We start from the raw sequence: 24,119 nt of genomic DNA, 5'->3' as shown, positions 1-24,119 counted from the left end.
CTTGTTTCTCCAAGTTTATTTTTTTCATTTCTAGTTTCTATCACCCCTTGACTTTAGGTTTCTCGTAGGTAGGCACAAGAGGACTTTCTCTTCGCATCCACCGTGGGATCTTTAGTTAAGCTTAGACCGAGTTAGTTTTAAGCCCACCGTGTACGAATATCTGTGATCTGCCGAGCAATTATCCAATCTGTAGCTTACTTTTGCTCGCTTCCTCGTTTCTCAGTCCGGTCACCACTGCTTGTTGCGTAAGCAAGTGACCGGCCGTGTAGGTGGTCCGAACGGTCTATCGGCGTTTCTTCCGGTGGTTCCGCTTCGGGAGAGAACATGCTGCGAACACAGGGGCAGGTATTTTTGCCGGTCCCTGCGGAAGCCCTTGTTCCAGAATAAGACCCTCTCTTCGTCAACCTTCGTGAGTCAGGTCCACGCTTCGCGTGGCTCCTGACGCGAAGTTGGGAGAAACGGGGCACTCCACTAGCGGAGTGGACGGCGTCGCGCATTTCCTCCAAAATCGGGCCCATTAAGGGGAAACGGGATAGACCTAGTAGGACCAACTATACGGTACGCGTCGCGTCTTTCCCAATTTTGCCTCGTTTCGTCCACGATGTAATCGCTCGGCAGAATTAAACCAGGAGATCGAAGGAACATTGATTCCTTCTATCTCTGCAGTTAGAATAAGTTAGTTTTAAGGCCACCGTGCACAAATACCTGTGCTCTGCCGAGCAATTATCCAATCTGTAGCTTACTTTTGCTCGCTTCCTCGTTTCTCAGTCCGGTCACCACTGCTTGTTGTACGAGCAAGTGGCCGGCCGTGTAGCTGGACCGAACGGTCGATCGCCGTCTCCTCCGGTGTGTCCGCTTCCTAAGGGGGCATGTTGCGAACGCAGGAGCAGGCATCCTTGCCGGTCCCTGTGAAAGCCTCCGAAATAAGACCCTCTCGTCGTAAAGATGGAGAAACGGGGCACTCCTCTAGGGGAGTGGAGGCGTCGCTCGTTTCCTTGGGAATCGGGCCCACCGAGGAGAAACGGGACCGACCTAGTAGGAACGACTACACGGTTCGCGTCGCGTCTTTCCCAATTTTGCCTCATTTTTCCATAATGTAATTGCTTGGCAGAACTAAACCAGGAGATCGAAGGAACTTCGATTCCTTCGATCTCCTCGGTTTAGTAATTTCGTTTGTATTGCGCGTCGAGGGAGATCGATCGAACTTTGATTCCATCTATCTCCCTCCGGGTCTCCGCTCGCAGCAACCTCCACGCGGTGAGACCTGGTAATCGGTATTGCCCGCAACGAAGGATTGTCTTTCTTTGCGGGTAGTACCGAGCTAATCGGCTGCGAATTTTAAATATTTCTTGCCACGTTACTAATGTTTCCAATCAATAAAAAACACTAGTATAAGTATCTAAATTTGATGCATTTTAATAAATATATTTTTAATAACCTATTTAATTATGGAAACGATATTTTTACTAACCTGTTTAACTATAATTAACCATTATCATCAACAATTATAATTAACCTATTAACCATTTAACGCAACTAAAAGTTGACTATCGCATTGAAAAATGTTAAGTTTACTCTCATTCGAGAACGATACTCGAGAATAAGAGGAAGCCTTCGTATTCAGAAATTCAATATGGCGTCGGTTAAGTTAGTTCCTTTTTCTGGCGTCATTGTTCTTCAATCGCCTTGACCGAAATGTCCTGATAATATTTTCAAGATCCATGTCGAAGCAGTGCACGATGTGCTGGAATCGGAAATCACGAGATCGAAAATCTACCACGGAAGAAATCCAAACGATTGTCAAACCGATCACAAAAATCTTTTGGAAAAACCTCAAGAATTCTACTTCGCGCGGATGAAAGATTTCGCGGACACGTTGCCCGTGCACGACCTACTTCCTGTACGTAAGTTTAAATTGTACCGTCGCTCGAGAGTACCGCGTTTCAACACGGTTCGATTTGAAATCCTTTAGGATTGGGAAGAGAACATTCGAAACTTAGTGGTACCTAGCTTACGACTTAAATACGCAGACATATTCGAGGATCAATTAAACGAAACGAAAATGCGTTATCACCGAGCGATGCACGAACAGGCCCAGAAACGCGTGATAGCGATAGAATGTCAGAAAGAGTGTAACGTGGATTTAACACCCATACCACCGTTCAAACTCGTTGGACGGACACACCAATATCACAAATATTTGAAAAATCGCTGCACGATCACGCAGAAGTATTACTTACCCCATAAGCTGATAAGAAGCATAATGTCCAGAGCATGCATCCTCATGCCAGAATGGATTTGCGATTTGAACCGTTATCTGGAACTAGGTTCTCTTGATTTCAACAGGTTGTGTATACTTACGAGTTTTAAGAATTAGAATATTTCCAAAGTAAGAGTTCCCTGTGGTCACCAATGACTCGTAAAATGATCTTATTTAATAAAATATAACCCACGAGCCTTTGAATTTTTATTTATAGTCCAATGTTTCGTGTGCTTTTATTTATAATACGAGTTTACTTTCCATGCATAAATAACGGTCAACCCGCAAAAACGATTGGGAATCACTGCTTCGGAACGTCACTTGTATACTTTGCACTGCTCGAACCAACACTATTCACACGTGCGATCGTAAAATAAAATTGATTTTCTAATTCGCGTATATTTTCATTGCGTGTACTTGAATTGTTTCACTCGTTTGCACTGCACAACGCGTGACAACGTTTTGCGAAATGGGACATTGGCGAAAAAATTATTCTTGAAATATCTTGCACTGTTTAAGGTTTCTGGACTTGGTAGAAGCGGATACGAAAAAGGGCGCCCTCGCCATCAATACTACCTACTACGGCGACATCGTACGATTGATTTCTCAACCGCGTTACCTTTACGACATACCTGTACCCATGTTACGCGGCTTTCTCTCCTGTGCCAATAATTTCCTCGCCCTTCAGGTGGTCATGCGCATGATAGACACCATCGAACATATGCTCGAGGTCTTAAAGAATTGGCGAACCGTACCTGTGTTACAAGTATGCAATTTATTCGTTTCGATCGATCGAGAAAAGAGGAAAATATGTTTTGAGGTTAAATGTTATCGATCGAGATTGTAAGGTTTCAATTGTCGTTGAATTTATCGATCGAAATTGTAAGCTTCGAACTGCCGTTCGATTTATCCATCGAGATTGCAAGTTTTGAATCGTCATTGGATTTATCGATCGATAATCGAAAGACGACTGTCGTAACTAATTTCAAGCATGGTTTTAAGAACGCGATAGAATTTCTAACAACGTACACATACTCTATATTTTCTATCTTGTAGCTGCGACTGAAATGCGAACACAACCAACTGTTTCTCAGTCCAAGTATGCGCGAAATGTGCGTCGCTTTTCACGGTATCATTGATCAAATCAGTCGTGTGGGACAGCAATTGCCGCCATTGGAGTCTTGGGTCAATATGAAATCCGACTGTGAACATATAAAAGTTATTCTACCTGAATGGTATTTGGAACAAACGCATCGACAACTCGCACACGTTTTGCAAACTACTTTTGAACCTATAACCAACTACGTTAAGAAACTGTACGATAAGTTTGAAGTTGTTTTTGGTGCACAGATGCACAGCGATATCGTTGCTTATGTCAGTACGGGACGTTCTTTTCAAGAATGCGCGATGAAAGTTGAAGATTTTAATCGATTTATTGGAGAAATAAATGGCATGGTAAATTATACATATTAACGTCCAATTTTTACCATTTACCGTTTCATCTGTTTTGTAATTGTCCGAACTTTAATCGCGTTCCATGGTCGATCGTGCGCTAAATCTGTTTGACCGACTGCGCGAAGTGCAAAATTATTTCTCGGTATTTAAACGCGTACGAACATGGTTACCGACCGATTTCGTTAACATTAATACAGGTACCGAGAATTTTACGATAAAAAATTTTCAGCTGGATAACGAATACTTCCCTGGAGGAGCGGTAGTTCATCAAGTTGCAGGAAAAGCGGGTCTGCTTCAATATACGAAAGAAGCTCGACAATTGATCATCAAAGAACTGATCAAGAGTCATCGGCTATTTAATCTTGAAATTTGCAACGAGTTCGAAACTATAAGAGAACGAGCTTCCAATATTCCCAATACTACCAAAGAATTGCTCGAATTAGGTGAATATTTAACGTATAAAATCTATATCGAAACGAAAAGTTAACCTGCAATTGTACAAAATGTAAAAGAAAGGGATGAAATTTTTCTTTTTTTTCTCCTTCGCTCTTTTACACCAGCCTGTACAGATAGTTTTTTTTTAAACACCAGGATCATTATAATGATTATTACGTAGGCGAATACATGTTAATGGCCGCATCATCGTTAATAAGAACACTGGAAGAAAAAATTACTTTATCCTTGCGCATGATGGCCTCTCTAATTGAAATGACAACTTTAACCAAAGATCATATCGAACTAAATAATACCACTATTCACTGGTTGAAGCAGATAAGGCCGGTATTCGAGCACAATAGCATCAAATACGAACAAATAAAGTTCGAACTGGAAGGAAAGCTACAAAATAAAATCGAAGCTTTAAACGAAGATGTTGAAAATATGTTTCCCAGGTGAAGTATTGTTCACTCAATATAAAGATAGAGTGCTCGTAAATAAAACCACGTGACATCGAAAAAAGCGTATCGGTAGGGTCAAGTTACTGTTTATGTACATAAATAGTAATAGAAAGCTCAATGATCGGTCTGTCAACCATTTCGTTAACTTGTTATTACCAGGTTGGAAATAATGAACGATATGGACGACGCGAAACGTATACAGGAATACATAGAGTTTATGCGAAAATTCGCTCGCGATTTGGATTGCATCGACGAAAGGATTAAGTGGATCAATGACGAAGAGCAGCTCTTTCAGTATCCTCTCTCGGAATATCCTCGCATCAACGAACTGAAACAAAATATAATGCCTTATTACAATTTAATTTATCACGGTTATTGCTGGCAGAGACATCGCGACGTATGGTTAGATGGCCCGTTCGAGTACTTGGACTCGTTCAAGATCGACAACAAGACGAACGAATACTTTGGAAACTTTAATAAAATCGGCAAGCAGTACAAAACGAGAATAAAAATGGAATTGGCGATAAGTTATCCTTATAGGTAAAGGATTTCGTACTAAATATCGGAAATACGGTCTCCTTCTTCTCCTTCGCGTTAATCTTGTCTCATCTTGTTAGATGGTGTTAATTAACAATGAATAGATTGTAATTTATCTAATATGTATTATTTCATTAAACACTTTGGTTTGACCAGCCAGCAGTTATTGGCAGTTGTCACATTGCAGATGTTTTCAAAATATTGATTACATACACCAGAAATCATTCTGAAAATATGATAGTGTTTCAGTTACGTGACAACTAAAAGTTTCCTATGAAAGAGAAGGGGATGTGTTTGGCATTTTTTATTACCTACAAATGCCAATAATTAATGAACTTTTCGTGTGTTTCTTAGTTTCATAGGATCACCAGACGATCCAGATCCCATTCAGCAGCCGGCACCTTTGAATCTTTGTCAGCAACTGATAGAGGACATCAAATGGTTTAAGGTGATTTTTGCGATATAGATAGTGCTGCTCAGCATGGGCATCCACTTCCAACCATTGCTTCCTTCCATCGGTATGGAGACTTTGAATTTATGAAAATCCATTGCAATAAACTCAGAGTTCTATAGAATTCTGTAGATCCCCCTAGAAAAATCTGTAAATCTACAGTACTCTGTTATAGGATTCCAGAATTAAATTAATAATAATTTGTATAATTTCGTACATAAGACAACTGTAAATGGTAGGTTTTAACTTTATAATTTATACTTACAAAAAAAATACATTGACAGGGGTAGCTCTACAATTTTCAGGTCCTTACAGATGTCCTGGTGATGAGAAGTGATCTAAGTAGACACTATTTTCTAAAACTTATGTTTTAATTGTTTTTAAAAATACTTGTACATACTGACTGCTATTGACAACAACGACAGGGGAACGGGAGGAAACCTCGATAATTGAATAAACCGCACCTGAACCTCAAGGTTAAAGATAAACAATGATCTCCGCGTGTCGTTAAAGAGACCATGATAGACTAGCATTTCGTACAAGTTCCGTACGAGTCCGGATCACATTTTCTCATCGTTGTTGTTATCTCAATGCAGAGATACATACCTCTGTTAACGGTTTTCCGAAATACCGCAATGAAACAAATTCATTGGGACGAAATGTCGTCTATCGCTGGATTCGATCTTACTCCCGACGCTGGAACAACGTTTCGAAAAATTATAAACATGGATCTGATGGATAATCTGGAAAAGTAATAATATTTGCTTTTATATCGCTTTTATGTACTATTAAAAGTTATAATATTGCTTTTTATCATAATTATTTCACCGTCATATTCGTTTAAGGTACGAAATGATAAGCACCAGCGCAACGAAAGAGCGAATGCTCGAGAAATCGTTGAGACAGATGATCAGCGAGTGGGACAACGTGATATTCACCACGGTAGGGTACAAAGACAGTGGAGTGAACATTTTGACGCAAGTGGACGATATTTATGCTCTTTTGGAAGAGCACATCGTCAAAGTCCAAATGATGCAGGGTTCCGCATTCGTCAAGTTAATCGAGGAGGAAGTTAAACATTTTTACACTCTCTTAATTCGAATGAAATCGACGATCGAGGAATGGACCAAAGTATTTAAAACCATCATTTTACTTTGACTTGTATAATCGAGAAATTCCAGCTATTTTCTCTTATGTTAGGTACAAGTACAATGGATGTATTTGCTGCCCATCTTTTCGAGCAAGGATATTGTGGCGCAACTGCCTGAAGAGGAGGTGCTGTTCAATCAAGTGGATAGAATATTTCGCGGCTCGATGAATGGCGTGGCCAAGGATCCCCGAGTTCGAGAAACAGCAGGCTCCGTAAGTGGGCTGCGCAAACATAATGCGCATACGTAAATCGGTGGGTGAGATCGGTTTAGGTTAGGTCGCCCTCCACTTTCCATTTTGTCTTCAGCGCTGGTACATACTAATCCTGCGTATACTTCCATCAGGTTTCACTGTAACAACAATTGATCCATTATTATAAATTGCTGACTTCCATGTCTAGCGAAAATTTCTATCTCCACTTGCCCTACCAAACGTGTCCAACTTCAAACTCACTCTCACATGGTCGAACTATACCCTAGAACACCTAGGTTCATTACTTCTTGCTCCGTGCAGTATTTCCCTAGAACGCAAACACAAATATTCAGTGTAAGTACGATGTATAGTTGACGTCAATTTTTAGGTGGGTCTTCTGGAAATCATGATGGAAGCCAACGAATTGATGGAGAAGGTTAACAACGGAGTATTGAATTACTTAGAGAAGAAAAGACTCTTCTTTCCCCGATTCTTTTTTTTAAGCAACGACGACATGCTCGAGATACTGTCAGAAACGAAGGAACCACTGCGCGTTCAACCGCATCTTCGAAAATTGTTCGAAGGGATAAATAAACTAGGGTGAGAAAAGGACACGACGGTCAACGAATAAAAGAATCGCTTGCGAAAATCTCTTTGCAGGTTCGACCCTAAAATGGAGATATATTCAATGTTCAGTGAAGACAATGAAGAGGTCAACATGCAAGACAAAATCTCCACGGAAGACGCGAGAGGTTGCGTAGAACGATGGCTTGTTCAGGTAGATACAACTATTTGTAATACGAACGTAAGATTAACGATGATCACATAATTAGCAAAACGAGATTACAGGTAGAGGAACAAATGGTAAAGTCTGTAAGACACGAAGTTTTCATGAGCTACCTAGATTACGAAACGAACAAGCGAGTTGTATGGGTGACCATATGGCCAGGTATGGTTGTTCTGTGCGTTGATCAAATTTACTGGAGCATACAGGTACAAAACACACTGATGAATCGCATCCCATCGGCAATGGATACGCTCTACGAAAAACTCAGATCCCAAATACTCGAGATAGTTGAACTGGTTCGAGGTAACCGAGATTCGGTTTAAATGGTTCCTCCCCATTGTCGCTAGGTAGGATCTATCTGTTCCTTTAGGACCGCTGTCGAAGCAGAATCGAACCACACTGAATGCTCTGATTACGCTCGACGTGCACGCTACGGACGTCGTTAAGCTTTTGATCGACAAGAAGATCAACAACGAAACCGACTTTGAATGGTTGGCCCAACTGCGCTATTATTGGGAAGACGATGTATTCGTCAGAATTATATATACAACGGTGCCGTACGCGTACGAGTATATTGGAAATTGTCCTCGTCTGGTCATTACCCCACTAACGGATAGGTACAATTCAATAGTAATGCGATTCCTCGTATCGTTATACATGATAAAGTCTTAGACCAATTTGTACTTGGACACTCGGTTGTCGCATAAAAAAGGCTTTGTTACATTTATACAGGGTAATGATTCTCTCGCCGGTGAACTTGAAAGCAGTAGCGCTACTACACAGCGCTGTGGCGGCCTCTAGAAGGTGTGATGGAGGAAGTGTGAGTGGGTGAAAATAGGAAAAGGAATGGAGAGTGTTTCGACCAGGCCTGCTAGTGGACTCATCAGAAAGGTATTCTAGCAGGCCCTGCATTATACGCCGGGACATTGGGAGATCGGTAAAGGATCGTATACATACCGATCGGAGCTGGTACGAGAATTTGTGATTGTGTCCCTCTGGTGGCGAGTATGGAAGGTGCCGCCACAGCGTCATCTAAACACCCAAGTGATAATTTCATGCGAGTTCCGTTTTCAGTTCACATACCAACCGACGATGCAACAGAACATCTGCCACTTCATCGCTATATACATGCAAACACGAGATTATCGCTGGGGTGTTTAGTGGCGACATAGTCTTTCGGTCTCTCTAACGAGAGAATCATCAATGACTCGAAGATATTGTTCGAACATTTGCCCGTAGATGTTATCGCACGTTGATCGGGGCGTACTCACTGCACTTAATGGGAGCACCGGAAGGTCCGGCTGGTACCGGGAAAACGGAAACAACGAAAGACTTGAGCAGAGCGCTAGCCGTTCAATGCGTGGTGTTCAATTGCTCCGAGGGTTTGGACTACAAGAATATGGGCAAATTCTTCAAAGGTCTCGCCTCGTGCGGTGCCTGGTCCTGTTTCGACGAGTTCAACAGAATCGAGTTAGAAGTACTGTCGGTAGTCGCCCAACAAATCCTCTGCATCGTGCAGGCCGTACGTGCCAATGCGGAGACGTTCCAGTTCGAAGGCACCGAGTTGAGTTTGAATTCTGCCGTCTACGTCTGCATCACGATGAATCCTGGTTACGCTGGTCGCACTGACCTACCTGACAACCTGAAGGTCCTGTTTCGTACGGTGGCGATGATGGTGCCCGACTATGCCATGATCGCTGAGATCTTCCTCTACTCGTCGGGTTTCAGCACCGGTCGTGAGCTGTCCACGAAGATCGTTACTACCTACAAACTCTGCTCCGAGCAACTGTCCACTCAGTCTCACTATGACTACGGGATGAGAGCCGTGAAAACAGTCCTGACCGCTGCGCAGAACATGAAACTGAAATTTCCCGACGAGGACGAGTCGGTGTTGTTACTTCGCTCTGTGATCGACGTCAATCTGCCGAAATTTTTGGTCCACGATATCCCCCTATTCCAGGGTATCGTCTCCGATCTATTCCCAGACCTGGAGTTGCCGTCATCGAGTTACGCCACGTTGCTGAAGGCTGTTCATGAAGTCGCCGCGAACAGGAATCTGCAACCGGTTGATGGCTTCCTCTTGAAGATCATACAAACGTTCGAGATGATGATCGTGCGTCATGGATTCATGCTGGTTGGTGATCCGTACGGTGGTAAAACGTCAGTGCTGTACACACTGGCCGATGCTCTGACCCTGATGCACCAATGGGGCGATGAGAACGGCGCAGTGACCAAGTACTTCACTATCAATCCCAAGTCCATCACTCTGGGCCAGTTGTACGGATCCTTTGACCCGGTGTCGTCCGAGTGGACTGACGGTGTATGCGCGGTCGCCTTCCGGAAGTATTGCACCGAGGACACGCTCGACAGGAAGTGGATTATCTTCGACGGGCCTGTCGATGCAGTGTGGATCGAGAACTTGAACACGGTTCTCGACGACAACAAGAAACTTTGCCTGACGTCTGGCGAGGTGAAGATCCGTTATTATAGAGAAATACTTCTGATGTGGATTGTAGACGTAAAAATAAGAAAACAAGTTCTTATAAACAAGTGACCGATAGGTCTTTGTTTTCGAATTATAGCTTGTTTTGCACTGCAATAATTGTTCATCTACCTTTAAAAATACTGCTCGAAGTGACTACCATTAGCTTAACCCATTGACGTAGTGTTTCAATATTACCAACTGGAGTGGACTACTAATTTTAATGTCTCCGTAGGTAAAGTGGCCAGGAAAATGGCCCTCCAGAATTCCCAGAAAATGGTTAATCTTGTGTTGTATGTATGTTACACATGAAAAGGATTATTGCAAGATAAAATAAGCTGCAACTTAGAAACAAAGTCATATCAGTAATAGATTCATGACTTTCTCATTTTTATGTCTAAAATCTATATCTACGGTACTTTCCACATGCCAACGGACACCCTATGTATACGAGACGTACCAGTCTATACCAGTGTTTTTTAAAATAATCCCAAGAGTGCATATGTACACCAGGATCTCTAGTAACATCATTGTTAATATTAATCGTCAAATTGGGTAAAGATAACGAGCAAGGAAGATGGCTAGGTTCGAGGGTAAGAAAGGTCAGGGAACATCCTCAGCTTGTATTTTACGTTAACGAACTTTCAAAAGGAACTGCTGTTGTACGGGATCCGTGACTCCATCGTACTGTCTATTTGCGACAAGAAGGCAATCGAGTGTTTACATCCCCACTCTAGAGTCTATCAGTTCCCCTACTATCAGTCATAATTGCTATTGGCCACTGTCGATCTTCTTCATCGTCCTTGACCAGTAGCTACAACGCCTGATGGTAGAGGAACTGGTAGACTGTAAACTAGAGCGAGGATGTAAACATTTGTTTGTACATAACCTTTAAATCAAACAGGTACATAACCCCACAGTACATAATCGTTGAATCGAAACAGGTGATGCAGATGTCCAACGTGATGTCGATGATCTTCGAGTCGATGGACCTCCTGCATGCTTCGCCAGCCACTGTGTCCCGCTGCGGGATGATCTACATAGAGCCACGCATTCTCGGCTGGAATCCGTTCTTTCGCTCCTGGCTGAACAAGCTGAACCCAATTTGGAAAGAGGGTTACGAAGAGAACATCGAGCAACTGTTCCAGTGGCTGATCGATCCCTGCCTGGAATTCATTCGGAGGAATTGTCACGCGAGGATAACCGCCGGCCAGATCCATCAGGTGGTGTCGACAATGGACCTCTTTCAGATGTTCATGGAAGACGCGGTCGAACAGAATCAGAAAACGTTCGACCAGTTCATTTCGAGCTGGCTGCAGGCGACCATGATGCTCTCGATGGTTTGGGGTGCTGCTGGCACCCTGGACAACGACTCTCACGCGAAATTCAACGAGTTCTACCTCAGCGTCTGGAAGAACGAGCACACGGAACACCCAATGCCCGAGTTCCTCGTCAACAGCGTGATATCTCTACCAATGGATGACTTGATACACGATTGCTTCTATACGTATCGAGGAAGAGGAGCGTGGAAACGGTATGTCGACACCGCTAGGCAGGAGGAGTTCGAGGAAACCGGAAGCATCATCCAGATGATAATACCCACCATTGACACCGTCAAGTACCAGAGTCTGTTTCTTAAGCACGTGCAACATCGCAAACCTTTCCTCCTCTACGGCAGAACGGGCACTGGCAAGAGCATCTACATCAAAGATCTGATCATGAACAAGCTGAGCAAGAAGGAATACTTGCCACATTTCGTCACCTTCACTCCTGATATCACCGCCGCACAAACCCAGGAGTTAGTCATACTGAAACTGTACAGGTAAAGGGAACTAAATGTACGGTATCGGTTAGACCTACGTCAAGCACTTATCCAACGCAGGTGTTGGAAGTTGGATAACTGCTTGGCACCTAAGTCAGACACTTGTTCAACAGAGGTGTTGATTTTCAAACCCTCTATTACCTCTACTTCCACTCGTTACCAACCAACGTCCATCTCTGGCGGCTACAACCAACCACATAACACAAAATTTCTGCTCTTGCATTACTAGCACTAGTATCCGGTTACATTTTCCCCTCTACTCGTTGCTAAGTAAGTATCCTATCTATTTGACAACTTAATACGTTAAACGAGTTAAATTGTAGAATAATCGAGGTTCTACCGTAACGAACAATTACATCATTATTATTGTTGTGCACAGGCAACGCAGAAACAAGTACGGACCGATGCCCGGCACCCAGTGCGTCGTGTTCATCGATGACGTCAACATGCCAGCGAAGGAAGTGTACGGCTCGCAACCGCCTATCGAGCTTCTGCGTCAGTTCTTCGATCAAGGGATTTGGTTCGATCTGAAGCGGCCAGAGGAAATTTACATACACGACACCATGTTCGTCTGCGCCATGGCGCCACCTGGCGGTAGTAGGCAGGAGGTATACCGCAGGTTCCTCAGACACTTCAATCTGTACAGTATCAGTGACTTCTCCGAAGACACTATCACCAGAATTTTCACAAACATCGCGTTCATCGGGTTGCAACGGAACGGTTTCACCACGGCGGTAATGTCCACGATCATGGAGATGGTGGGCGCGACTATGAACGTCTATCGGCAGATTCAGAAGGACCTCAGACCGACACCTACCAAGTCCCATTATCTCTTCAATCTGCGCGACTTCTCGCGCGTGATAACCGGCTGCACGATGATCAGGGAGGAGTCCGTCGAATCGAAGACGGTCTTCACGAAGCTGTGGGTCCACGAGATTCTGAGAGTCTTCGGGGATCGTTTGATCGACACCAACGACCGACAGTGGCTCTTCCTGAAGATCAAGGAAGCGGTTGAGACCTACATGAAGGAGGGTTTCGACATAGTGTTCGACTATCTGCAGAAATTCGACGAGCACTTAACCGAGCAAAGTCTGCGAAGTCTCATATTTGGGAATTTTATGGATGTAGACACGATTCCGACCGATCGTCGTTACGAGGAGGTGAAATCAATGGAGGAGTACCTAACGATGGCGATTTCCAGCCTGGAGGATTACAATCTCACCCACAGGCACAAGATGGACATCGTCCTGTTCCGCTACGCGCTCGAACATCTCGCGAGAATTTGTCGTATTCTGGCGATTCCTTGCGGTAGTCTGCTTATGGTCGGTGTGGGCGGATCTGGAAGGCAATCATTAACCAAATTGGCCGCCAATATGGCTGATCAAGGTCTCTTCCAACCGGAGATCGGTAGCTCTTATGGCTTGCACGAATGGAGGGACGATATAAAAAAGGTTACTATTCTCATTCTGATAAGTAGTCGTTTCTAGATCCTTGCAGACCAAGGATTCCAGGTTCTCTGCTACAACACAGCAGTTGGCTGGAGCTCCTCTTATGTCTTCTAATGAAAACAAAATTTTTGCACGTGGCCTAAAGCTGAGTCAGAGCGGTACAGAGAACCTGGCAATCCAATTGATCGCGCATACCCCAAAATAAACAATAGTCTCTGGTCGACTATAGTACATAACGAATCCATGCGATCGGTTGTGCACTTGGGTAACGTGCTTGATTTTCAGGTACTCAGGAATTCCGGCGGCGAAGGGAAAGATCACGTGCTTCTATTGACCGAAGGACAAATTAAGAATGAAATTTTCCTCAGCGATATCGACAGCTTGCTAAATTCCGGCGAGGTGCCTAATCTCTTCACCATCGAGGAGAAGCAAGAGATCATCGAGAAGACTCGGCTGGCAGCGCAGGGTGGCAATCGCAACTTGGACATATCGATCCTCTCGGTATTGGCCTTCTTCGCGAATCGTTGCAAGGAGAAGTTGCACATAATGCTGTGCTTCAGTCCCATCGGGGACACCTTCAGAATCAGGTTACGTCTCTATCCGAGCCTCGTGAATTGTTGCACGATCGACTGGTTCGACGTATGGCCGGAGGATGCCCTCGAGCAGATAGCTCTGCGCAGCACCGCCGATATCAACATCGACGAAGTGGTGAAAATCAACGCTGTGGCCTCCAGCAAATTCTTTCATGTTTGCGCAAAAGATGTCAGCGTTCGTTTCTACAATGTCACCGGCAGACGAACTTACGTCACGACCACTGGCTTTCTGGATCTCATACGAACCTACGCGAAACTCATGAAAGAGAAGCAGGAAGAACTTACGTTTGCCAGGCAAGTAAACGCGTGAATAAAATGAAAGTTAGATACGGTTGTGTTTGACGTGCCTGCTCCTAATGAAAGATTTGATCAAACACAATCCTCGTGAGTGACGGGGTTCGATACACCATAATCAAAGTGCTCGTACCACTTCACTGGGGGTTGCAAACCTATAATATCCACACTGGTCGGTGAAGGATCTTCATAAATCACTATTGTTTCAGCTACAACAGTTTGCCAGTTGATGTATTCACTCCGCAACTCATCCGACGAGCATTACCTTTGCCCACAATGTGGTCGTCATTGTCACTAGGATAATAAAATGAATAATTTCTCGTTCTTACGTAACTCTATAATTTACCTATTTAACATGGTAAACAACTAATTTTTTCGTTTTATTTTACCCATCAGAGATCGATACATCAGCGGATTGGATAAATTGGAATACGCAGCGGAGCAAATTGGTCGAATGAAAATGGTGCTGTCGGAGCTGCGGCCGCAGCTCGAAGCATCCGCGAAGGAAACGACGGATACCATGGAGAAAATCGAGACCGAGAACGTAAGCGTCGAGAAGGCGAGGATCATGGTAAAGAGGGACGAAAACGCGGCGAACGTGCAGGCCAAAATTGCGATGAGTCTGAAGACCGAGTGCGAGGCAGACCTGGCAGAAGCTCTACCAGCTCTGGAAGACGCGATTGGTGCGTATAACTCGACAACTTCGACGAGAGAGACTCTTCGAAAAGCGGTCAGAGCTCAATGGAGCGACCGATACGCCTATGGCAAGTGTGTTCCAATGGTGAACACTCCTGCCCATGAATAGAATCGAGTGCTAACTCTGTGAAAGGATCGTGATGTGCATAGAACTTGCCCAAAGGCATTCGTGACGTAAGAAAGAAAACGTATTGCATCAATATCTGCACTTTTTTCTTCTTTTTACGTGAAGGAAATCTTCCAAAGGCTCCCCCAACTACTTGGGGTGGGGTCAAGAATTGTGTGAAATTCTCTGCACTTGGTATCTTCAAGTGCGGAGCATATCCATTGAAACCCTTACGGTGACCATACTCGCATGATTTAAGGGAAGCTAGTCTCTTCCCCCATAATGCATAATAACTTTCTCCTTGTCACGGCACGAATCAATGTATAGTGATAACTTTGGGCATGCTGGGAGTTGCGCGGAGAGATTGGTCCATGAGGATACTCGATGAGAAAAGTAACCGAGCCAACGTTTTCGTAATCAGAGATCTTGTTTAAATTGTCGAGTTGTATCACTGTTGAAAAATCTGCCTGTATCGTGTGACCTCTCGTTAATTTGCAATCGTAGCGGCTTTGAACACTTTGAAGCCCGCCGACATAACGGTCGTGAGAACGATGAGAAGCCCTCCAGCTGGAGTGAAACTCGTAATGGCTGCGATTTGCGTGATGTTGAACATACCACCCGCCAGATTCGAAGATCCAACCACCGGTAGGTGGGTGTTGGACTACTGGGCTCCTAGCAAACGTTTGTTGAGCGACATCAAATTTTTGGAGACTTTGCGACAGTATGACAAGGATAACATTCCCCCGAGTATAGTGCAGGTACCGATTCCACATAGGTCGTTGATCGTCAATTGCTCGTTATAGTAATGTTTTTGTACGTGGCAGTTCGTGACTACTCTGTCATCTATCCCTACTCAACAGAGAGAGTGATATTAGAAAAACGTGAAACGAAAATCGTATATTTTCTGTAACTGAAACTGAACGGTCAGCTAGAAATACTGCCACTTATGGAACCATTATTGTAGTTAGTTTCTACGGTCCAGAATTGTAAGAATTGACGATGCTTTTAGGAAATCAAAACAAAATATATGACGGACAAAAATTTCGAACCGAAAGTCGTGGCGAGGGCATCGTCGGCGGCCGAAGGTCTCTGCAAATGGGTAAGGGCGATGATTTTATACGACGCGGTCGCAAAGGTGGTCGCCCCGAAGAGAGCGAAGCTCAACGACGCCCAACGCGAATACGAGAAGACCGCGAGATTTTTGAAGGAGAGACGCGAAATGCTCGCCGAGCTGACCGAGAAGCTTGTTGTTCTCCACGAAAGACTGCAAGTAACCCTCGAGAAGAAAATACAATTGGAAACCGAGGTACATTGGAGTGTGCAGACTTTTGCCAGCTTTTTCCTCGCTGCACCAAACTTCCAACTAATTTCCATCGTTTTTTTTCAGGTAACGAACTGCAGGAACAAATTGTGGCGAGCCGAAAAATTAATCAGCGGTTTGGGGGGTGAGAAGGATCGTTGGTTGGAGGCGGCAACGAATTTACAACAATCCTACAACACTCTACCCGGTGATATTTTAATCTCGTGCGGCATGATAGCCTACTTGGGACCGTTTACCACTACCTACCGAGTCGAGAGCTTGAACAAATGGATCGCTTACGTCAAGAACTTGAAGATCCCGTGCTCGGAGAGCTACGATTTCGTCCAAGTACTGGGATCCAAAATAAAGATCAACTCTTGGAATATTTACGGTTTACCACGCGACTCGTTCTCCACGGAAAACGCCATCATCATGGACAACTCGAAGAGGTGGAGTCTGTTCGTGGATCCTCAGAGTCAAGCGAACAGATGGATCCGCAATATGGAGAAGCAAAACGAACTCGAAATCGTGAAACTGACGGATTCGGACTACATGGAAATTATAGAGCAATCTTTGGAGTATGGTACTCGCAACGTAGAACTGTTCTATCGTATTTGTCCTACAGGGTGTCTATTTTATCCGGAAATGCGAAATATCTCAGAAACGACTAAAGATATTTAAAAGAAGTTTCGTTGAAATTTCCTCCATTTTTCACCAATAAGAAAAATATTTCTACGACATTATGCTCCCCCCTCGTACCAAACAATTTTTCTTAGAATAATGTTAAATGTAAAAATTCGATTCTCACTAAATACCCAGACATCACATATCCATATTAAAACAAGTCAAAATTTTTTTATTTTTAACTATTTTGCATAAAATTTTTGTTCACACTTTCAATAATCGTGACTCTTCAGTCCCGTAGAACGCAAATTTAAAGCGAGAACACTTTTGCATATCCAAATTAAGAACAGACACCCTGTGTATAGACTGTTCCGTCTACATCAGACTACTTGTGAATTTTTTTTATGGAAAATACGTAATTAGGGTTTTGGGTGGAGCAGTCCTGTATAGCGTTGAAAAACAATTGATCGAAAAATAATACATTTAGGGAAACCGGTGCTCATTGAAAACGTCCCCGAAGAACTGACAGCGCCCTTGGATCCACTGCTGATGAAATCTATATACAAAATGGGTGGTTTGTGGTTCATCACACTCGGTGAGAAAGTGGTGGAATATAACATGAACTTCAAACTGTACATCACGACGAAGCTACGCAATCCTCATTACATGCCGGAGGTCTTCAACAAGGTGACTTTGATCAATTTCGCCTTAACGATGGGCGCTTTGGAGGATCAACTGTTGGGTATAGTGGTCGCGAAGGAAAGACCGGATTTGCAGGAAAAGAGAGAATATCTGATCGTTCAAAGTGCTGCGAACAGAAAAGCTTTGCAGCAAGTGGAGGACAATATTCTGAAGACGTTGTCGGTTTCTGGCGCCAGCATCTTGGAGGACGAGGAAGCCATTGAAATTTTAGACTCGTCCAAGATTCTCTCTATCGACATAATAAAGAAACAATCCATTGCGAAGAAGACGGAATTTCAGATCGAAGGGTTTCGACAAAATTACAGACCTATGGCGAAACATAGCTCCGCCCTTTATTACACCATCACGGATCTACCCAATATCGATCCAATGTATCAATACTCGTTGATGTGGTTCATCAATTTGTACATCAACTCCATCGACACCGCGAACAAAAGTAAAATTCTCGAAAGGAGACTGATGTTTCTACAAGAAACCTTCACGCTAACTCTGTACCAAAACGTTTGCAGATCGTTGTTCGAAAAAGACAAGGTACGTTCCTAACAAGAAGAAATCCAGGAGATGGAAATCTTTTGTAGAAAACAAATTGTAATATACATTTGGTATTCCAAAATCCTCAAAGCACTCATTAAAATGGACTCTAATGTTTGGAAAATTCGAATTCAAAATTTCCATCCTCCTTATCACTGGTACTATAATATGACAAGATTTCTGACAGCTCTAACAGAAGTTCGAATCTTACTTTAGGATATAACAAATATTTCTTTTCAATTGATATCAGAATCATATTTACGTGTTTCGGAATACTGTGTGTACACTACAATTTGCACCTACTGTCTCTCCAAAGGCAGTTTCCACATGCTGATCTTCTTTTAAAATATCGATGATTAAGTATGAGTTAAATCTGGAACTGTTCTCGATATATGTACGCGAGAATATTATCATCGCATCGACGAGGCTTTCCCAATGAAAATGAGCCCAAACACGACCATATTCGGAATACTTCGAATTAGACGTACAATACGCGTGCGAAAAGATTGCACTCGAAGTACCACGGATCCCATTCGTTCAGGGGGGCTGCCCTCTCGAACGCGTAAACAATCGATATACACGTATCTTTTCTTTTCCATGCCAGAGAAAATGGACTCCAACCTTCAGATGCAATCTTCTCGCGTGCGTACACTACATGTACTTAAAAACGATCCGAACGATGTCGTGTTTGGACTCATTTTCACCGGGAAAACCTAGAAAATCTATTAGTAATACATTCGCGGAGATACCGCAAAAAATAAAAACATGTTGTATTTTCATTAGTAGATTAGAAACGATACTCGTAAACTGTTCGATATCGCTCATTTCATCAGGTCCTGTACTCGTTCATTCTGCACACGACAATCTTGCTGACGAAAGACGCGATCACGCAAGAAGAGTTATCATTTTTCCTAACCGGAGGCGTCGCTCTAGCTGCAGTCTCACCCAATCCGGTGTCCTCTTGGCTTCCGGACAAAGCATGGGAGGAGATCTGTAGAGTCAACGTTTTACCGTGTTTCGCTGATTTTCAGCGAAGCTTTGTTGAAAACGTTCACGCGTGGAAGAAGTATTACGACTTAGCGAATCCGGAGAACTCACCGCTACCTCATCCCTGGGAGACGACTTTGACACCGTTTCAAAAATTAATCGTCGTAAGGATGATCAGGACCGATAAAGTGACGATCATGGTAAAAAGGGACTCTTTTGCGAGCGTGTGTTTCTAAACTAACACGTCGATGACATTTTTTCAGATACAGCAATTCGTCGAGGCAGGAATGAGCCTGCATTTCATCGTGCCACCGCCCTTCGACATCGCCAAATCCTACGCGGATTCGAGTTCCCTAGTGCCATTGATCTTCATTCTGTCCGCGGGCTCCGATCCGATGGAGGCTTTGACAAACTTCGCGGAGAGAATGACCTTTACGGAGAAGTTTCACTCGATTTCTCTCGGTCAAGGTCAAGGCCCCATCGCTCGAAAACTGATCGAATATGGACAGAGCAACGGCGACTGGATTTGTCTGCAAAACTGCCATCTGGCGGCCTCGTGGATGCCCATGTTGGAGACCATTTGCGAACGCTTCGATTCAACGAACACACATTCCCATTTCCGGTTGTGGCTTACCAGCTACCCATCGAATCAGTTTCCTATTACAATCCTGCAAAACGGCGTCAAAATGACCAACGAACCACCGACCGGATTGCAGAACAACATCATGAGGCAAGGCGAATAGAACAAAACCTCGATAAAACGACACCGTCCAGTTCCTCCAGTGGTACTATATCGAGGGAAGGCGATTTTATTTGAGAAATCAATCTCTTGGATTAAATATGCCACTCTTGATCACGAGAGGACTGTAAGCGAGGATGATCCGTGTCGTTATATCGAGGAATTAGCGTAGATCGGTTCACGAGTAACATCCGACAGGATCGTCTATGCTAGACCCCTCAATGTTGCACATGTACCAACTTTAAAAGCGATTTATCGATTTTTAAAATGGTCCGCGAAACGTCAACTTAAGAAACATACTTCCTTTACTTGTTCGCGTGAACGAATATACCTTGTTTGTATACAAACCTATTAGGTCGTACAAATCCGAAGCAGACAGAGATACGGAGTTCTTCGATCAGAATCCAATGAAAAGAACAAACTACGCAAAGTTACTCTATGCTTTGTGCTTTTTCCATGCTGTGGTACAGGAAAGACGAAATTACGGAGCACAAGGTTGGAACATAAAATACGGTTCGTTGAGCTTGTTCTTGGTCCACCTGTACTACACGTACGTAAGAGAGTCCAAAGAACAAATAACGAAAGAGTATTCTTGGTGCAGGCTTCAACGAATCCGATCTTCAAATATCTGCCCAACAACTTCAGTTATACATAAACGATTACGACAAAGTTCCGTTCAAAGCAATTATGTACCTCACGGGAGAGTGCAATTACGGTGGCAGGGTCACAGACGACAGAGATCGAAGATGCTTGAACACGATATTGCAGGACTTTTTCAACACGAACGTGCTGACGGATCCGAACTACTCCTTCGCAGATGTTGGCCCGGAATATTCCCTACCAAAAAGGTACCGAGTTATTTCACATCAAGTGTTAAGTCGTAAAATTAATTACGACTTGGGAAAGTGGTTTATTACCGGCATAACCATAAAGAAGTTACTGTTGAGCCTTACCTGGGCGTTTGAGTGCAATACACATAAGCAGGAATTTTCTCCCGTGGTCAAGACTGGTTGGCTGACAAAAAGTCTGCAAAAAGATAAAATAGTAAACAGATAGATTAAAACGTACCTTCAAAAAGCACGCATCTATTCAATTAAATTAGTCTGTTGTTACAAATACCAGTTCAACTTAATAATTTGTACAAGTCAAAGTAGGTGTGTGAGGACGCCCAGCATTACGAATACCATTTCAAACACTGCGCGTCGCGACCACGGTAGCCAGCTTTTATTCCCTAAATCGTTGACTGGAAGAGTTGGAGAAGGTAGGGTACTAGTAGGATCCGCCCCACTCCTTCGCGCATTGGGCGTCGAAGGCATTGGAGTGGGAGAAGGTAGTACGGTAGGGACCGCCCCATTCCTTCGCGCATCGTGCGTCGAAGGCATTAGAGTGGAAGAAGATCGCGAATCGCATTGCGATTCCAATGAAATTACAGCGATGCCTTGGTAAGTGACAGTTTGTGACTCTACAGCAATGCCAGATTCACTGCTACCGCGCAGCGATTGGCTGGAGCTCCTCTTGTATTGCCAAGTGGAGGGAGAGCCTTCGTGTTTGGTGGGAGTTACACAAAACTGACGTTTTTTTTCTTTTTAAACACGTGCGATAGACACAAGTACGATGATTACATTAGGATGATCAGAGGAATTCCTTTTAATCCACCGCCGGAGACACTCGGACTGCACATGAATGCAGGAATAACGCGAGATCTCGAACTGGCGAACAATTTCTTCGAATCGATGATGTTGGTCCATGGAACGGTAAGGGTGGGAGATACCACTAAGCAGGATGAAATACTATTGAACATGAAGAAGGATATATACGATAAAATGCCGGTGCTGTTCGATATCGAGGAGGCACAAAAACAATATCCAGTCGTGTACCTGGAATCCATGAACACGGTTCTGATTCAAGAACTGGAGAGATACAACACGCTTTTGAACGAAATTCGACAGTCCCTCGTCGTGCTCGAGAAAGCAATAGAAGGACTAATAGTGATGACTCCGGAGCTCGAGGTACATATGTATACATATATATATGTATATATACACATACATATGCGTATACAGAGTGAACAAATTTCAGATCTTTCAGACAGATAGTACTTACCGAATGGAGAATAAAGTCCCAACAGTGTTGATAAATTAATATTCGCTTCTGGTAATCAATTATGGTATAAACACAATGGATTAGCATTATACGTAGTCATATCGCCCATACTGATTACTCAGCGATCATTGAAATTTCCCCAGGCACTAACCAACTAATGCAAGAGTAGTGCTATCGTTAACTCGACACTTCGGACAACTTCGGCGAACTTCGGTGAATTGAGAGAGAAAGTAACGACGAAGTCCGATTTGCGAGCAGCTGGTTGGACAACCGACCATCGTTAACGTTTACAAAGAGAACGAAAAAAGAAAAAATATCAACAAAATTTGTATTCCATCATTTTCACAGAATGACAAAACTTAAAACATTTTAATAGTATAATATCAAGTGTATTATTGAATATCTTATACTCTAAAGGAGGAATGATCAAACAACATTTGCAACTTGTACATCACTTTTTATGCTATAATCTATATTATACGAATCGTCGATAATGTTCTCTCTCCAACGTAAACGACTCTCGATCAGTCAAGTCGATTGACCGTAAATTAGACTTCAGATATTTTAAAAACAAGAAAGAAAAACTTACACTCTGCTTCTTTCTCGATTTGACGAAGCTGTACGAAGTGCCGTACTCACAGATACACATTAGTGTATGTTTGCTTAGTGTAGTGATGGAGAAATTTCCCCGATTCGTTACGTAGCTATTATGCACAATCTAGCTTCTATGACGAGTTATTAGTATTTCTTCTGTTTTGTTATGTTCTAAGAAACGATAAAATCGGATGTAAACAGAACTTGTCACGTGATAAAATTTTGATTGATTCGTTTTAGCCAAATACTTACCTATCATAACTCCGACGAAGATTTTATTTGAATCCACTTTATCGTTTCATGCAATGTACATACATATGTATGTACATACTATACATAGATATATGTATGTATCATACTACGATCGATCAATCACCGAGGCTCTCGACATTTTTTGCGTATAGAAGTTTAACAAACATTAATTTTCCCTGCACTGTGTATGATTATCCAGGTTCTATCTTTGTATATATTGAGTGCAAGAATACCACCCTCTTGGATGGCAGCGTGTGCCTATCCAACTTTGAAACCATTAGCGAGCTTCATCAAAGACTTTCTCGATCGATTGAATTTCTTTAAAAAATGGTTAACAGAAGGTATACCGCAGACATTCTGGATAAGTGGGTTCTCGTTTGTGCACGCCTTCCTCACAGCGACTACGCAAAACTTTGCAAGAAAATACAAGATACCAATTGATAGACTCAATTTCGATTTCGAGGTTTTGGTTTCACGTATTTTGTAACCTTAATGCGACTAAATCAACTCCAATGTTGAACAGCACTTCAAAATGGAAAGTACTTATTATTATTTGTTATAGGGCATATATATACATCAAATTGAAGACATTTGGTCGCATTAAGCCACGTTTCGTAACTTACACGTGCAACACACGAAGTGTGGAAACGTGATTTTACTTAACTTTAATGCATCAACGCGATAAAAATTTTCATGATTCGCTAGGTACTTCCTACATACCAGTTAAACGAATCGCCACCCAATGGCGTTTACGTCTACGGAATGTATCTGGTCGGTGCGAGGTGGGACATAAAAAACATGTTGCTCGAAGAAAGTTACCCGAAAATCCTCTGGGATTCTTTGCCGATAGTTTGGATGAAACCGTGCCATGTGGATTCCCTTCACGTAAGACAGCGATACGAGTGTCCTCTTTACATTACTTCTGCGCGTTACGGCATTCTCAAAACAACCGGACATTCGACAAATTACGTATTGTTTCTCCTTTTGAACACAACGTATCCGGTTAGTCACTGGATCAAAAGAGGATTGGCTTTACTCTGCCAATTAGATGATTAAATAATTTTGCTATTAATTTCACAATGTGTGTAACGTAAATTTTCTTCTACCGACCTATTGTCC

The 24,119-nt window shown here is 43.1% G+C and overlaps 2 protein-coding genes across 17 annotated transcripts; one reads left to right on the top strand and one right to left on the bottom strand.

Moving 5' to 3' along the window:
* The first annotated feature begins 869 nt into the window (after window positions 1-869).
* Dhc62b (Dynein heavy chain at 62B) lies at window positions 870-24,058 on the top strand. The gene is made up of 33 exons (XM_076312704.1): window positions 870-939; window positions 1,571-1,638; window positions 1,718-1,900; window positions 1,973-2,346; window positions 2,780-3,026; window positions 3,317-3,715; window positions 3,945-4,158; window positions 4,332-4,605; window positions 4,771-5,151; window positions 5,503-5,596; window positions 6,196-6,350; window positions 6,445-6,730; window positions 6,800-6,961; window positions 7,329-7,540; window positions 7,601-7,718; window positions 7,790-8,030; window positions 8,098-8,344; window positions 8,967-10,197; window positions 11,154-12,031; window positions 12,411-13,482; window positions 13,765-14,366; window positions 14,763-15,049; window positions 15,673-15,926; window positions 16,178-16,474; window positions 16,556-17,051; window positions 17,580-18,325; window positions 19,159-19,512; window positions 19,576-20,042; window positions 20,407-20,564; window positions 20,653-20,899; window positions 21,655-22,060; window positions 23,200-23,463; window positions 23,706-24,058. Exons 1-33 carry the CDS (start codon window positions 870-872, stop codon window positions 24,054-24,056), a joined length of 11,835 nt encoding a protein of 3,944 aa, XP_076168819.1. The 3' UTR covers window positions 24,057-24,058.
* On the bottom strand, window positions 4,681-9,841 carry LOC143147145 (uncharacterized). 16 transcript variants are annotated; one of them, XM_076312125.1, is made up of 5 exons: window positions 6,753-9,841; window positions 6,206-6,295; window positions 5,865-5,961; window positions 5,460-5,737; window positions 4,681-5,374 (listed from the first exon to the last, which is right to left on the bottom strand). In XM_076312125.1, the coding sequence occupies exon 1, from the start codon at window positions 8,757-8,759 to the stop codon at window positions 8,379-8,381; it is 381 nt and encodes a 126-aa protein (XP_076168240.1). In that variant the 5' UTR covers window positions 8,760-9,841; the 3' UTR covers window positions 4,681-5,374; window positions 5,460-5,737; window positions 5,865-5,961; window positions 6,206-6,295; window positions 6,753-8,378. The 16 variants fall into 16 exon arrangements, with proteins under 16 accessions (XP_076168240.1, XP_076168225.1, XP_076168231.1 ...); XM_076312110.1 differs by having other exon boundaries at window positions 4,681-4,939; window positions 5,168-5,374; window positions 5,865-9,841; XM_076312116.1 differs by having other exon boundaries at window positions 5,865-5,919; window positions 6,000-9,841.
* Window positions 24,059-24,119: the final 61 nt, after the last annotated feature.

This window comes from Ptiloglossa arizonensis, chromosome 5, assembly GCF_051014685.1.
Source record: "Ptiloglossa arizonensis isolate GNS036 chromosome 5, iyPtiAriz1_principal, whole genome shotgun sequence".
In the NCBI taxonomy this organism is placed as follows: Eukaryota; Metazoa; Arthropoda; class Insecta; order Hymenoptera; family Colletidae; genus Ptiloglossa; species Ptiloglossa arizonensis.
Note: the sequence above shows the minus strand (reverse complement) of the source record. Positions and strands in the feature narration are given on the sequence as shown.